The sequence below is a fragment of the Peromyscus californicus genome, unplaced genomic scaffold (assembly GCF_007827085.1).
Source record: "Peromyscus californicus insignis strain IS unplaced genomic scaffold, ASM782708v3 Scaffold_6__1_contigs__length_162567912, whole genome shotgun sequence".
NCBI lineage: Eukaryota > Metazoa > Chordata > Mammalia > Rodentia > Cricetidae > Peromyscus > Peromyscus californicus.
The window spans coordinates 119,743,374-119,759,253 of record NW_026294584.1 but is presented as its reverse complement, the minus strand read 5'-3'; the positions used below and the strand labels follow the sequence as shown (position 1 = coordinate 119,759,253).

The 15,880-nt window shown below is 38.2% G+C and overlaps 1 protein-coding gene across 1 annotated transcript in view; it reads right to left on the bottom strand.

Moving 5' to 3' along the window:
* The window catches only part of Cntn6 (contactin 6), a 337,384-nt gene that overhangs the window by 9,017 nt on the left and 312,487 nt on the right, over window positions 1-15,880 (bottom strand). Inside the window, 8 exon segments of the mRNA XM_052719550.1 lie at window positions 4,653-4,839; window positions 7,001-7,116; window positions 7,282-7,516; window positions 7,916-7,986; window positions 9,727-9,876; window positions 12,407-12,565; window positions 13,165-13,282; window positions 13,637-13,812. Coding sequence (XP_052575510.1) covers window positions 4,653-4,839; window positions 7,001-7,116; window positions 7,282-7,516; window positions 7,916-7,986; window positions 9,727-9,876; window positions 12,407-12,565; window positions 13,165-13,282; window positions 13,637-13,812 — 1,212 coding nt within the window.

Genomic DNA, 15,880 nt, shown 5'->3' with positions numbered 1-15,880 from the left:
TAGGAGTTGGTTAGGTTTACGATACAAACACAGCTCCTACACCTCAGGCCCAGGAATCATTACAGAAGAGTGGGGAGAATTAATAAGACACAGAACAGGAAGTTTGCTTTGAGATTGTGTCTCCTAGAAATATGAAAGAGGCTACACCCATGATATATAATCAGCGTGGCTGCCTAAAGAAGACCTGAAGCATAATTAAAAATGAAGGACATGCTAATGCAAGGGAGAAAGTGGGGTATTATGCCTAGACGGAGAAGGACAGGAAACAGGGGGATGCTTATAATGAGAAAAGTGGTCTTCCACAGGGAAGAGTCCCACCTGATATTGGTTATCCAATATCAAATGGTTAGCCCCAAATCATGTACCTATAAAACAATGAATACAGACAATGAATACAGACTTGTGACTGCCCAAGATGCTGAATGAGATGATTGTGGGCTTAGCCTTAAATAAGTAATACATACCACATCCTCTAAGACTCATGGAACATTATGAAAGATGAATTGGGAATATTTAAGAGCTGGAAGACACCAAGAAGAGCTGTGAAATGACATGCTCTACTATACATAGTCAATGCAAACTTTAATTCATGACAATTGTGGCTATCTACAATAGACCCATATAAAATAGGCCTTGTCAGTAATCAGTCATAGAAGGAGTAGGGGTTTAGTAGGCTCTACCTTTTACTGCTGAATTATTAACTACTGATGCATTCCAGGAGATGGGTATCAAGGTCTTCAATTTTTTACCCTCTGATGAGCCTACAAGTATCCAAGAGGAAGCTCTACACCCATGGTTACAATGATGTCCTGATCAAATTTAGTTGCTGTGGGTATCGTTCTGTATGTTATGTATGTGTTGCTCTGATTTGGTTGACACATAAAACGCTGATTGGTCAGTAGCCATGAAGGAAGTATAGTATAGGTGGGACAAGCAGAGAGGAGATTGCTGGGAACAGGAAAGCAGAGTGAGGAGTCACCAGTCAGACAGTGAGGAAGCAAGATGTAAAAGTACTGGTAAGTCTCGAGCCAAGTGGTGCTGTGGGATGTTCTGTATGGCAAATGTGTTGCTAATTAGTCAATAAATAAAACACTGATTGGCCATTGGCTAGGCAGGAAGTGTAGGCGGGACAAGGAGGAGAATAAAGCTGGAAGTGGAAGGCTGAGTCAGAGAGACACTGCCAGCCACCACGATGACAAACAGCATGTGAAGATGCCGGTAAGCCACAAGCCACGTGGCAAGGTATAGATTAATGAAGATGGATTAATTTAAGCTATAAGAACAGTTAGCAAGAAGCCTGCCATGGCCATACAGTTTGTAACCAATATAAGTCTCTGTGTTTACTTGGTCGGGTCTGAGCGTCTGTGGGACTGGCAGGTGAGAGAGTTTGTCCTGACTGTGGGCCAGGCAGGAAAACTTAAGCTACAAATGGCGCCCAACATGGGGCAAGAGTTTCCACCTAAAAACTGAGAAAAAAAAGATTCTAAAATGGAGCTAAAAACAACTTCCTAATTGTCTCTCTCAAATGAGCGGCAGCTGCTGGTTTGAGCTACTGACGGGTTCCTAGAGTGTGTGCTCAACCTGCCGCCGTATGGTGGGACTGAGGCCTCAGCAAGTGGCACATTAAGCTGCATGGTGGATTTAGACTTTGCTACTACAAAACAGAAAAAGAGGTTTCTGGGCTACACGCTGCTTGGATAAAAGCATAGACCCACGATAGCTCCCAGAGCTGGAGGTAAAGTACCAAGGCCATGTTGGGAAGCTGAGGTGGGCGGAGCCAGCAGCCACAGATGCTGCAGCTTAAAGCAATAGATTCACAATAAGACAGATTCAGATGTAATAGTTTAAAATGTGTGTAAAAGATACGTAGGCTTGAAAGAGACAAAAAAGGTGATATATACAGTTATAGAAACAAATACATAGTTTTAAAAAGTAAAGTCTTTAAAGAGACAGTAAAATTAATATAAAAAATAAGCCACGTGAAGATGAATATTACACAGAGAATCTGGATTGTGTTGTCTTTGGGATTCTTAACTGCAGAGAGATATTTGATTGCAAAGGAAGCTGAATTAAACCAATATGTATATTTTAAAGGTACCTTGACTTCAAAATTTGGATATAAGGATATGTTGCCTTGGAAAGGAATCTCTGCTTTTGTTCCCACAGAAAGCCAGAGGCTATGGATTTGTTCCAGATTAAGATACATCAGGTTTGACCAGCCAAGACCCCCTGAAAGATCTCCGATGACACCATGGCCCAGATGATCCAACATCCAGAATGGTTTCAAGGCAACTGGCTCAGACGATACAGCCTCACGGACTATTCCATGATCCTAAAATTTTCTTTGTGTTCCCATAAGATACAGCGCCCCCCTCCAGCAGGAAGTAGTAAGAGAAGCTACACCCAAATTCCCAAATTATATGTAATTTTACTTTAAGGTTAAAACCTTCCTTTTTGAAAAAAAAAAAAAAAAGGAAGTGCTGTGGGATGTTCTGTATGGCAAATGTGTTGCTAATTAGTCAATAAATAAAACACTGATTGGCCATTGGCTAGGCAGGAAGTGTAGGCGGGACAAGGAGGAGAATAAAGCTGGAAGGGGAAGGCTGAGTCAGAGAGACACTGCCAGCCACCATGATGACAAACAGCATGTGAAGATGCCGGTAAGTCACGAGCCACGTGGCAAGGTATAGATTAATGGAGATGGATTAATTTAAGCTCTAAGAACAGTTAGCAAGAAGCCTGCCACGGCCATATAGTTTGTAACCAATATAAGTCTCTGTGTTAACTTGGTTGGGTCTGAGTGTCTGTGGGACTGGCAGGTGAGAGAGATTTGTCCTGACTGTGGGCCAGGCAGGAAAACTTAAGCTACAAAGTGGCAACTTATAGATTAATAGGAATGGGTTAATTTAAGATACAAGAACCAGATAGCAAGAAGCCTGCCACAGCCATACATTTTATAAATAATATAAGCCTCTGTGTGTTTACTTGGGTCTGAGTGGCTGCAGGAGCTGGGTGGACACAGGAAAACTTCAGCTACATTTAGTTGGTCAGGAAATCAAATGAACAGACTTGAATGTGTGAGAGAGATTTGTGGGGAGAATGGGTTAGGAGAGGATGGTAAGTTATGGGAGGCAATAAGGATGAGAGTGGTCAACATGCATTGTGTACAGATGTGAAATTGTCTAAGAAACATTTTAATGAATAAAAATATTTTAAACTCTAAAATAAGAAAGACAGAAATAAAAAAATACCCAAGGACACACACACACACACACACACACACACACACACACATACCTGCACACACATGTGTGTGCACATACACATGTATGCACACACACACACACCTGCACTCACACACATGCACACACACACACATACACACAAACATACATAAACACAGAGCAAGAGGGAGAGAGAGAAAGAGATACTTCCAGGCTCAATTTACCTTAACCTGGTCAATTTGATTACCAATCAAATTTTTATTTATTTATTTATTTTAATTTTATAATTAATTTAATTTTACATATCAACCCCGGATTCCTCTGTCCTCCCTCCTCACCCCCCTCCCCCGTTTAAATGAGTCTTGGCTCAGTAGCTACAGTAAAATGTCTCTAACCCTCTCACCTTATTACCATACACATATTTGGGATCTTTTCAATACTAATCATATACATTTCTAATAAGCATTGATTTTGCCTGAACTAGCAAGTGAACTGTAAACACCCCTTCCCCTGCACTTTGGTTCCTCTCAATCAGAGAGAATGAATGTCTGCACAAGAAAGAACAAATACAGGGATCAGGTAGTCCAAGCCCATCTTTGGGCACTGCTATGGACTTCAGGCTTTGATGGTGAAAACGTTGGGGCAAGGAGCGAGAAGTTTGAACATATAAGGTTTAGACTGAGTCCTGATTCAATAGTTAGAGTAAAATGTCTCTCACCTTCTCATCTTAATGTAATACATATCTTTGGGGTCTTTTTACTACTATTCATATACATTCCTAGTAACCCTTGATTTTTATCTGAGCTAGCAATTTAGACATATATGCCTCTCCCTCAAGGAACAGTAGACTGCAATGGGGCAGATTTTCCACTAAATACAGACAATTGCATGTGATGGCTGAGGTTGTACACTGGAGCAGGAGCAATCATTTTATGGCAATGAACTTGTTAGCTGTTTTTAGTTATGAAAACTCAGAATTTACTAAAATTTGAACTAGACCTTTATTAAGTATCTCTTTGACATTGAGGAAAGTCTATGAGAATACAAATACTGTTGCTTTTTCATCCTTATACAGGCAAGATGATTGATACTCTGAAGACTAACTAAACTATTTGTCTTCAAAGAAGAGAGGTTAGTATTTTAGCGTACTTTCTAGGAAGCAATAAAGATTCTGGTCTTAAGAACTATTCTCTTATTATGGATATTATCAAACTCCTTCCTTTTTAGAATTCCAAAATTAGCAAAGTGACATATTTTAATTAGTGCCACATAATGTCAAAAATTATCTATAGTTAAGTCACAAACCAAATCACCAAGAAGACTCAACAGTAAAACCATGTGGTGGGAAGGATTAAATGGCCACAGAGTACAGGAAAGACTAGCTACTCACAGATTAGTGTCATGACCTGGATTGTGACATATACTTACGGGACTTCTTGGTGGTGACATTGACTGGAGGACTTGAGGGTCCTGTCCCTGCAGTGTTGTAGGCTCTCACAGAGGCAAAGTAAATCGTATTAGCTCTTAGACCTGTGATATTCTTGGTTGTGACATTTCCACTGACTCTAATTTTACCAATCATAGATTCTTTGGAGTTGTCTGTCCAGTATAAGACCTGAGTGGCAAAACCAAATGATGAAGAAGTTATTGTTTTCTGAAAAATGTCAACCATTAGAGTATGGTGAATGACACATGTATAAATGATAAAGTGTGTTTAATTAAAATGGATACACATCCATAACAAAATAAATATCTCATAACTATAGAGAGTAAACCAGAAATATTTACTGTGAAAGAAGAGAACCTGAGTATTTTTAGGTTACCCAACTCATTAATGAATTTTCTAAAGGTTATCAGCTTTAACAAATGGCATAAAATAATTTCAGACCAAAACAAATTCCATGCCATCAATCAAAATTTCAGTTCTGATGTTTTGGTATTACCATTTCTTTCAGAGTTCTTGGAGTCCCAGGATAATTAATAACTCGACTCACTGTGATCTCTTGCTATGCAATAAGATTGTTTCAGACACACTGAAACAAGACAAAATAGCATAAAGTTCAGTATCAGCCCTTAAGCCCCCAAGTTGGAATCTATGTGTGGAAAAAATCCATAGGATGAATTCCAAAGAAATGGAAGTGGAAACTGCTGATCTTAGAGTTTGAAGAGAAGCAATGTTGGTTAGTGAGGAGTTTAGAGATTAGATAAATAACAGGGCTTGCTGTAAGAAGTTTGATATTCTAGGCATGACATTTCAAATAACATCTGTCATGTGAGTATAAGGTTTTGGTTCTTTCAGAGAGATCATGGGAGAAGGGGAGACAAAGTACAAAGAGAAAATACAGATATTTAGAAAGGCATTGTTCTATAAAAGAAAAAATATCCATGCCCTGACTCGTTGGACTTGCAAGATGAAGAACAATAAGTGATTAATGGTGTTCCCTTTACTCACCCTCAATCCTTGAATGTTGTGAAACAAAATCCTACAAAAGTGATTTACATCATTCTGTAGAGTTTAAATGGAAAAAACAATTGAGGAAAAATCTGTATTGTTTTCTCTTTGTCACTTTGGTCCCTTGACCTTGGTGATTAAAACTTTTCAAGTCATATTCTAAATAAATTCCTCAGTAAAATTCTGTGGTTTAAGATCTACAGAGGTTTAACTTTCCCCCTCTGTAAGAATACAATGCCTATACTTTGAATAATTTAATAATTTAGTTTCATGATCATTTGAAAAAAAAAGTTATTGTGTTAAGAACACTTCACATGCCGGGCGGTGGTGGCGCACGCCTTTAATCCCAGCACTCGGGAGGCAGAGCCAGGCGGATCTCTGTGAGTTCGAGGCCAGCCTGGGCTACCACGTGAGTCCCAGGAAAGGTGCAAAGCTACACAGAGAAACCCTGTCTCGAAAAACAAAACAAAAAAAAAAAAACACTTCACATGAGCTCTGTCCTCTTAACAGATTTTTTTATCTATTACTTGTGCTGTATACTTGCAATGTTGTAGGACACTCATCTTACTTAATTGCAACTATATACCTATTAAAATGAATATTTTATAATGCTAAATCTGTTTGCATAAGACCACCTGGAAACATTCCTATGTCTTCATCTCTGTCTTGAGTTGAAATTTTGCAGCTTGGATCATCAATGCTACTCCAAAACTCCTGTATTGAAAGAGTGGTCGGTCATAAGCCAATGAAATTATGGAGAGGTAGAGGAATCTTGAAAACGTGGTGCCTTCTAAGGAGAGTTAGAGCACTGAGGTCACACCATTGAAAGAGATAATTGACACTGGACTTGTCCTGTATCATTGTTTTCTGGCTGCCATTGCAAGCATTTTCCCCTTTCAGTTGTTCTCACAGCCAACAGGTCCTCATTCTGACCCCCAAATCAATAAGCCAATTATATACTGAAGCTCTGTAACTATGAGCCAAAATTAATATCCATGCTTTTATTTACAAAAAAAAAAATTTGCATGTATGTATGCAACTGTGTGAATATATGTGTACTTGTGTGTGTGACCATGTGCATCTTTGCATGTAGAGGGCAGAAAAGAGCAGAGATCTATCTTGCCAGCATTCCCACACCCCCATTTCCCACATTCTTCTTTTAAAATAGAATCTTTTAGCTGTTTGGGTACATTAGTATAAAGCAGAGTAACAACAGATGCACTGTTACATAACAGGAAATAGGGCATCTTAACAAACTCCTGTGCAAAAGCTCTTGTGTAGTAAGCTGCTGCATATATATGCAGAGTGAAGACAATTGAATTACCTCATAGCCCAACACTCTTCCAGTATTTCTATTCCAAGCAATGGCATTCCAGGAAACCTCCATCTCAGAAGCTGAAAAACTCTGGACAGAAGTTCCTCTTGGGGCCAGCTGAGGTTCTACCATCAAGGAAAAGACATCACCTTTAATAGAGAGCCTCAAAGAAGACAAAACCAGAGAGAGAGAGAGAGAGAGAGAGAGAGAGAGAGAGAGAGAGAGAGAGAGAGAGAGAGAGAATTGTACATATTACAAGGTAAAATATCCCAACATTAAAGGTAACTTACCATCTTCTCCAGAGTAGACAATGGACACAGTACTCAGGGACCCTTCTCCTTCATTGTTGTACACTCCTACTTTGACTTCAAAGGGAGACAGGGGCATGATGCTTTCATTTCTGTAAATGAACCTTGATGATTCAACAAGTGCTACCCTTTCTTTCATCCAGGTTGTGGAGCCCACTGGCCGGAACATGATGATGTATCCAAATCCCTCTCCATTCTGTAGTTCTTCTGGAATGGACTTGGGCAGAATGCAATTAACCACTGAGTCATCCTAACCAAATCTTTTGAGCTACTATTATATTTGTTGATTACTTGATGTTTCCTAGCTAATTAATAAAATGGTACCCAATCCACCTAGTCACAATTACAATACTATTGACCACCACTCAGTAAATTTTGATATTTTTTTATATATGCAATATTTTTTCTGAGTTAGTCTTATTCTCTTACTTTAATAGAAATAAGAGCTGCATAATACTACCATTTAATAACTTATGGTCAGGGCAATGTGCATTTTTCCCTGAATATTTATATATCTTCTATAGCAATTAAATAAAGCTTTGTTGTTTTTTCAGTGTTCTTTCTGGCTAGCTAAGTGTTTCTCCTTCAAAAATAACTTAGTCCGACAGAAAATTACCTCCCACGTAATGACGAGTTCTGATCTGCTTCCACCGCCTCCATTGATATTTACTGGTGCCACAATTGGGACTGCAGACAACCAAGAAGAATGTGGATGGTTAGGATGAAAGAAATAACTTCATCAAGAAGAGTTCTATTTGGGAGGGTTTCACCTCTCAAAGCTCTCACCCTGGCAGACTGAGAAAGTGTTGAATTTTTAATGAACATAAATGATGTTTACACACATCCAAATTTCTAAGAGAGAGGACACAGTTTTGTTTGATACATGGGCACCTTGGCTCCAAAATTAATTAAAAATCAAGTAACATCGTGTGTTTGACATTATTATGCATCATCTACTAATTGGCAAAATGATGTTGCATTCAGATGGTAACGGTGACACTGCTGATTTAGTGCCTAATTATACAGTTGTGCTGTAAACAACTTACTCAGGCAGTACATTAATTAATTATTTTTTGTCAATAAACAAGCTGGATGTTTTTTCTTTCTTAACCATCAGGATATTTTAACATTTAAAAATAAATCCTTGTACGAAAATTACTCTGGAGAGAATGAGAGTAATTTTTAACTTTTCACTTGTAAAGTAAGTTTTTTTTTTTCCTGTAAAGCAAGTCACTGAGGGGCTATGACTTCAGCTTACTCTTTGGATCTAAGACCAAGACACTGATAAGACTGATGTAATAAGACAGATAATATGTTATTCTACTCCAAGTCTATGAGGACTACAGTGGTAAACATGGCTCAAGGTAAATTGTAAACATAAAAAATGCTAGGGAATATCTCAAAGGGGGTGGGTAGTAAGAATATAGATTTTATCACATACTTAGAAGGATTAAGAATACTCCTGTTGATATAATATCAAAAGCAAACTAAATCTGTAATAATGTATAAAGCTGCTGTGTGTGCTTTCCAAGAGTTGAACTATGTAAAGTTATTTACATGGCACCTTTTTTGTCCAAGATTCACAAGTTGGGATTAAGATCTTGGATACAGTTGAGGATTTCAGTCAAAGATGAAAGTGTGTGTGTGTGTGTGTGTGTGTGTGTGTGTGTGTGTGTGTGTTGGGGGAAGCTCAACTACTCATGTCAGTTTTCTTTCAGACTATTATAATTGTGACTATCTAAAGAACCCCAGGTTGTTCACTTTATTCTTTTATGCAGATATATTAGCTCTATCAATAAGATAGTGGTATGATAATCTCATGTTCTTTCTTAAGATAGCATTTGTCCACCATACGTTTTAAGGTTCAATTTCCCCTTCATTTTGTTTGCTTATGATTTTCATGAAGTTCAGATGAACCTAAGTCATACTGTCTAAGTGTTGTCATTCATTTTGTCAAAAGCAGCATGATCAGGGTAATGTCAACAGAGTTACTGGATATATAGTACTGACAGCTTCACATATATTCAAGACTTTTCCATTGGCAGTTACTAAAGTATTTTTTATATTAATTAATATACTTATATTAATTAATTAATAAAAGTGGTTTGTTTATAGTTTCCAATGTAATGAGAAGCAGAAAAAATACTTTTAAAGATGCATTTTTTTTAATTCATGTATATTTAGGTTTGTGTAAATATGGACCATATCTTTGTAGGTGCTTGTGGAAATCAGACGAGGGTGCTAAAGTTGGAAATACAGGGAGCTGGGAGCTGCTCATTCTGGGTTACAAATGTGAAAACTAGAGACCCTGACTCATCAACACTAATTTTGTTCTTACATTTCTAAAGGACCCACAGAATCTATTCTTTAAGAACTATGACAGAAAGGATCTTCCATGTCTGCAGTAAACATTGATTTCTTTCTTACCTGATGCTTTGGTTCTCAGCAGTTCTGAAGGTTTGCTTGGCTCTCCAATCCCAATGTTGTTCCCAGCAACAACACGAAATTCATATTCCACCCAAGGACTCAAACCAATGACTGTTGCATTATATGTCTGTCCATTGAGAATTTCAGGAACTAATGCAAACAAGCAAAAATCTAAACTGAGCATTTAAGGTCATGCATAGGCACTAGTCAAGAACTCAAAGTTATTTCTATTTTTTGCATTTGTTTTCATATGAAGCTAAAATTATTATTTTTTCAATTTCTGTGAAGGATTAAGTGGGAAGTTTGATAGAAATTCAATTGAATAGGGTGATTGCTTCTGGTAGACTGGACATTTTCATGATGTTAATCCTTCTGATCAATACACATGGGGGTGCAGTCTTTCCATGCTCTGAAGACTTCTTCAATTTCTTTCTTCAAAGTCTTATAGATTTTATTACATACATGTTTGACTTTCTTAGAGTTATTGTAAGGTATTTTAATTTTCAAGGCCATTATAAAAGGTAAAGTTTCCATCTTTTCTTTCTAGGTCTGCTTGTCATTTGAATACAGAAGGGCTACTGTTTTTTGTGTGTTAATTTTGTATCTTGCTACTTTGCTGAAAGCATTTATCAGCTATAGGAATGTCCTGCTGGAGTCTTTAGGGACTTTTATGAATAGTATTATAACATCTGCAAATAAACAGTCTCTGACTTCTTCCTTTCCTATTTGTATTCCCCTGATGCTCTTCAGTTGTCTTATCACTGTATTGAACGGGTATGGAAAGAGTGAACATTTTTATTATGTTCTTAATCTTAATGCAAATGCTTTGAGTTGCTCTCCATTTAGAAGGGTACTGGATATTGGCTTGCTGTAAGCTGCCTTTATTATATATGGTATGTCCTATCCCTAGTCTTCATATCACCAGTCTCTCTAGGATTTTTTTTTAATTTAATTTAATTTTATTTTATAATACAATTCAGTTCTACATATCAGCCACGGATTCCTTTGTTCTCCCCTCTCCCGCCCCCCTCCCACTCCCCTCCCCTTGCCCCCAGCCTACCCCCTATTCCCACCTCATCCAGGGCAAAGCCTCCCTCGAGGACTGAGATCAACCTGGTAGACTCAGTCCAGGCAAGTCCAGTCCCCTCCTCCCAGGCCGAGCCAAGCAACCCTGTATAAGCCCCAGGTTTCAAACAGCCAACTCATGCAATGAGCACAGGACCCGGTCCCACTGCCTGGATGCCTCCCAAACAGATCAAGCCAATCGACTATCTCACCCATACAGAGGGCCTGATCCGGTTGGGGGCCCCTCAGCCACTGGTTCATAGTTCATGTGTTTCCATAGACTGCTGGCAATGGTCGAGAGACAGCCCGAACTGACCTACTCTGGTGATGGGATGGCCAAACACCCTAATTGTCATGCTAGAACCCCCATCCAATGACTGAGGGAACTGGATGCAGAAATCCACAGCTAAGCCCTGGGTGGAGCTCCGGGAGTCCAATTAGCGAGAAAGAGGAGGGTTTATATGAGCAAGAATTGTTGAGATCAAGGTTGGATAAAGCACAGGGACAAATAGCCAAACAAATGGAAACACATGAACTCTCTAGGATTTTTAACATGAAGGAATGTGAGATTTTTTTCAAATGTCTTCTCGCATCTAATGAAATGAACATGTTGTTTCTATCTTTTAGACTGTTTATGTGATAGATTACATTTATTGATTTACATATCCTTACCATCCCTGCGTCTCTTCAATGAAGTGAATGTGATTATGGTGGGTAATCTTTTTAATTTTTCCTTAAATTTTGTTTGCAAACATTTTATTGAAAATTTTTACAACTATGTTTATAAGGAATGTTGAGATATGATTTCTTTTTTTGTTTTTTGTTTGTGTGTTTGTTTTTTGAGTCATTATGTAGTTTGGGCATTATGTAATAGTGGCTTCATAAAAAAGATGTGGAAATATTTGTTCAGGTTATATCTTACAGAATAATTTGTGGAATATTAGCATTAGTTCTTTTTTGAAGGTCTTATAGCAATCTGCACTGAATCTGTCTGGCTCTTGATGTTGCTGTTGTTAGGATATTTTTAATTATTCTTTAATTAATATTTAATTACTATTTAACTATGGGCTTGGGGTCTGTTTAAATGGTTTATTTCATTTTGATTTAACTTTGGTATGCTCTATATATCAAGAAATTAATTCATTTCTTTTAGGTTTTCCAGTTTGGTAGAATAAAGATTGTTAAAGTATATCCTTATGAGTCTCTGAATTTCCTCATTGTTTGTAGGAATGTCTTTTCACTTCTCAAATTTGAAATTTGGATCCTCTTTCTCTTTCTTTTGGTTATTTTTGTTAAAAGTTGATTTTTTTGTCAAAAAAACCAACCCTTTATTTTATTGATATTTTTCTATTGCATATTTTGTTATTTCTATTGCATTAATTTCAGCCCTAAGTTCATTTCTTCCTATCTACTCTTATTTATTCTTGTTTTTCTTTGGGGCTATCAAGTGTATCATTAAGTTACTAATATGAGATATCTCCAGTTTGGGGATGTAGGTAATAATTTATATTATTAAAATTGTTGTAAAATATATTAATTAGGGCTATCAAATTAAAATTATTATTTCCATGAGAATCATTATTAGACAATCATCACAAGTATGTAAGTCATATACCTGTAGCAACAGCTTGCCAGCCCACGGAAAAGGGTGTTCGAGTCTGAATGGTAAATATTTGAATGGGGCTGTTATTATCAGGACCAGGTCTCCAGCTCAGCTTGGAGGTGGTACTTGAGATGTGTTCCACTTTTACATCTTCTGGAGGACCAGGTGGACCTGAAAAATGTCATTTATGACAACTATGTTGGAAATGTTTAAACACATCAGTTAAGGATTAGAATGGCTTAGTTTACCTGCAATACATAGAAAATAAATTACTGAATACAAACTAGTGGTTGTAGATTAAATATTAACAATCTGTCATATCCAGATAACACATTAGCTTAGAAATGCCATCTCTGGAGACTACGGAATACTAATCATGCATTTATTGAATAACATATAACAATGAGCTATTTCAAAATTAATTCATCATTAATATCCAGTCTCTCTCAAATGTATCCTAAGAAAACATACCTAATATGGATAAATGTGAAATCCTATATAGTTTATTCTGCTCTGAGAGTAATGCCTAATTAAAAATAGAAGGCCAGTCTAATTTTAGGAATTGTTACTTTGTGCTAAGCACAGTCATTTATTGGCCATAACCATAGAACCCATAATATGGACTCTTGGAATTAACAGAACAGGAAATCACTTGTGGTTTTCTCTCATTCTCTTATCCTCATTTAATTCCTCAAACAGCTACTATTTATGTATGGACATTTCTGATCATGAATAAAAGATCGAACCCCTCTTTCATCATTTCTGCTCACCTCTCACAATGATATCAGCTACAGCAGACAAGCGTTCTAGTGTTGTTTGCACTGTGCATAGATATTTTCCTGAATGTCCTAATTGAATATTCCTTATCATCAAATCCCCAACAGATTCCTGAAGACAGAAAGAGGGAGCTGCATGAAAGCATAATCACACACAGCGGGTCCCATTTTCTTTACAGCTGGGTGGATATTAAACATAAGACAGTTTTGAAATTAGAAGATATACTAAGATTATTATAATTTTCTATAATTGATCCCTTTTATTATCCCCTTTACTCTAATTGCATCTAGAAAACAAGTATTTCTGAGAAATACATAAAATAAAGCAAAACAAAAACAGATGCAGCTTTATACACAGATAGTGATTATGTCTGTAAATAAAGACGGAGAGAACGATTATGAACTACGTGGATTCATGTAAAACATGCTTTGTTTTATTAAGAACTTCACAATTTCAGATACTTACTCCCCCAATTCTTTCAAAATGCGCCACTCCTTTCTTTAAGTCTATGACATCTCCATTAAAGTACCAGACAAATACAACTTCCATGGTGGGGTCATGAGACACTTGGCATGGTAAAACAATACTCTCACCGACTGTAACATCCATTTTAGATGGTGGTATTGTAATGACAGTTCTCTCTGTTGAGAAAAGATTACTTTTTAAAAGCTTAGAAAATGTTAGCATGTGGTTATAAAACACATACTTTTTAAAGTGTAGTGGGTAGCCATTCCAGCTTTGATCTGGAAGTTCCAACCCCCATTGAGACTTCGGCAACTGTCACGCCTACAAGGCGGGGCCAAGGGAGGCGCCGGGGGACCTGAGATCTGGATCGGCGGGCGTGCTCTCTGTTGCGGGACCCTGGACTGGAGAGGTGGACCGAGCAGAGCTCCAGAGAACACCGCTGGACTGTGATACACCTTCCCCAGACTCCGCGACCTACCTATTCCTTAATTTGTAAGTTACGCCATTAAATAAATCTCCTTTTAACTACGTGGAATGGCCTTAATAATTTCACCAATATCTGGTGCCCAACGTGGGGCAAGTTTCAAAGGCCTGGATGGCTCCTGCCCTCAGCCTCCTCCCCGGCTGGCGGGTACCTAAACCCGCCTACAGAGTTCCATAGAACCAGGGAATGCCTACACGGTTCCATTCCCGAAAAAGGGAGCAGCTAGTCCGGTCTCAGCTCCCTAGCTTAGCCCCCAGAACTTTCTTATTTAGACAAAAAGGGGGAGATGTAGTGGGTAGCCATTCCAGCTTTGATCTGGAAGTTCCAACCCCCATTGAGACTTCGGCAACTGTCACGCCTACAAGGCGGGGCCAAGGGAGGCGCCTGGGGACCCGAGATCTGGATCGGCGGGCGTGCTCTCTGTTGCGGGACCCTGGACTGGAGAGGTGGACCGAGCAGAGCTCCAGAGAACACCGCTGGACTGTGATACACCTTCCCCAGACTCCGCGACCTACCTATTCCTTAATTTGTAAGTTACGCCATTAAATAAATCTCCTTTTAACTACATGGAATGGCCTTAATAATTTCACCAATATTAAAGTTATGCTATTATTTTATGAAAAGGGAAAACAAAAGTAAAGAACAAAACACCATTACATTCAGTATGAAAAAAATTCTTTCTGTTTTCAAACATCTTGTACTTGCCATTTTGTGGTTTAAATTTATAGACAAATGAGTCATCTGTATCACCCTCTCCCCCAAACCTCAGGGAACAGAGCAAAAGGGGGGCAGAAAGATCATCAGAGTTAGAGGTTGTGAGGCCTGGAGAGAAGCAGTGTTTTCTAGATATGACATGGTTGCTTCATTGAATACCTCATAGCAACTGTGATTGTTTGCACAAGATCAAGCCAGTCAACACTGTAGCACAGATCATGAAGGGGTTCATGAGACCCACATGTGATGGAGGAACTATGGGCACTTGATCATTTTGGGAGGAAGGAGAGTCAGGTTTTTTTTTTTTTTAATTGTTGTTGATGGTAGTTTTTATTTTTTAATGTTGTGGTCCCTGGTAGATTGAGAATGATCCAGTAAATTGTCCAATATTCAAGAGCACATAGGAAACACAATGAGTTGTTTTAAAAAGGTGATGGCATATGGATTTTCAAGAATGCTTGAGTGTGATTTGTCCTTTCCCGTATTCCCGCCTTTACTCTGCCTCCCATTCTCCTCCCCATTTAACCCTCTCATTCTAATTTCTCCATTTTCTCTTTATAAAGCTGTGTGCTATTTTCCCTTTCTTGGAAGACCTACCTTGTCCTCCTAGTCCCTTACTAGCTTCCTAATTTCTGTTTATTCTAGTTGAAACCTATATATCTAATGCATAAAAGCTGGCAACTGCATCTAAGAGAAAACAGGCAATATTTGTTCTTTGGGCTCTAAGTTACCTCAGGCAGCATGATTGCTTCTAGCTCCCGCCATTTCCCTGCAAAACTAATCATTTTATTTTTCTCAATAGTTGAATAATATTCCATTGTCATATTTACCACATTTCCATTCTCCATTTATCAGCTGATGAGTGTCTAGCTATTTCCAATCTCTGGGTATTCTGAATAGAGTGACAATGAACACAAATGAAGAAGTATCTCTGTAGTCAGAGGGAGACACCTTTGAGTATGTGTCCAAAAATGGTATAGCTAGTTCTCGTGGTAGATGGATTTTGGGCTTTTGAGGAACCTCACATGAATTTCCATAGTGGCTGT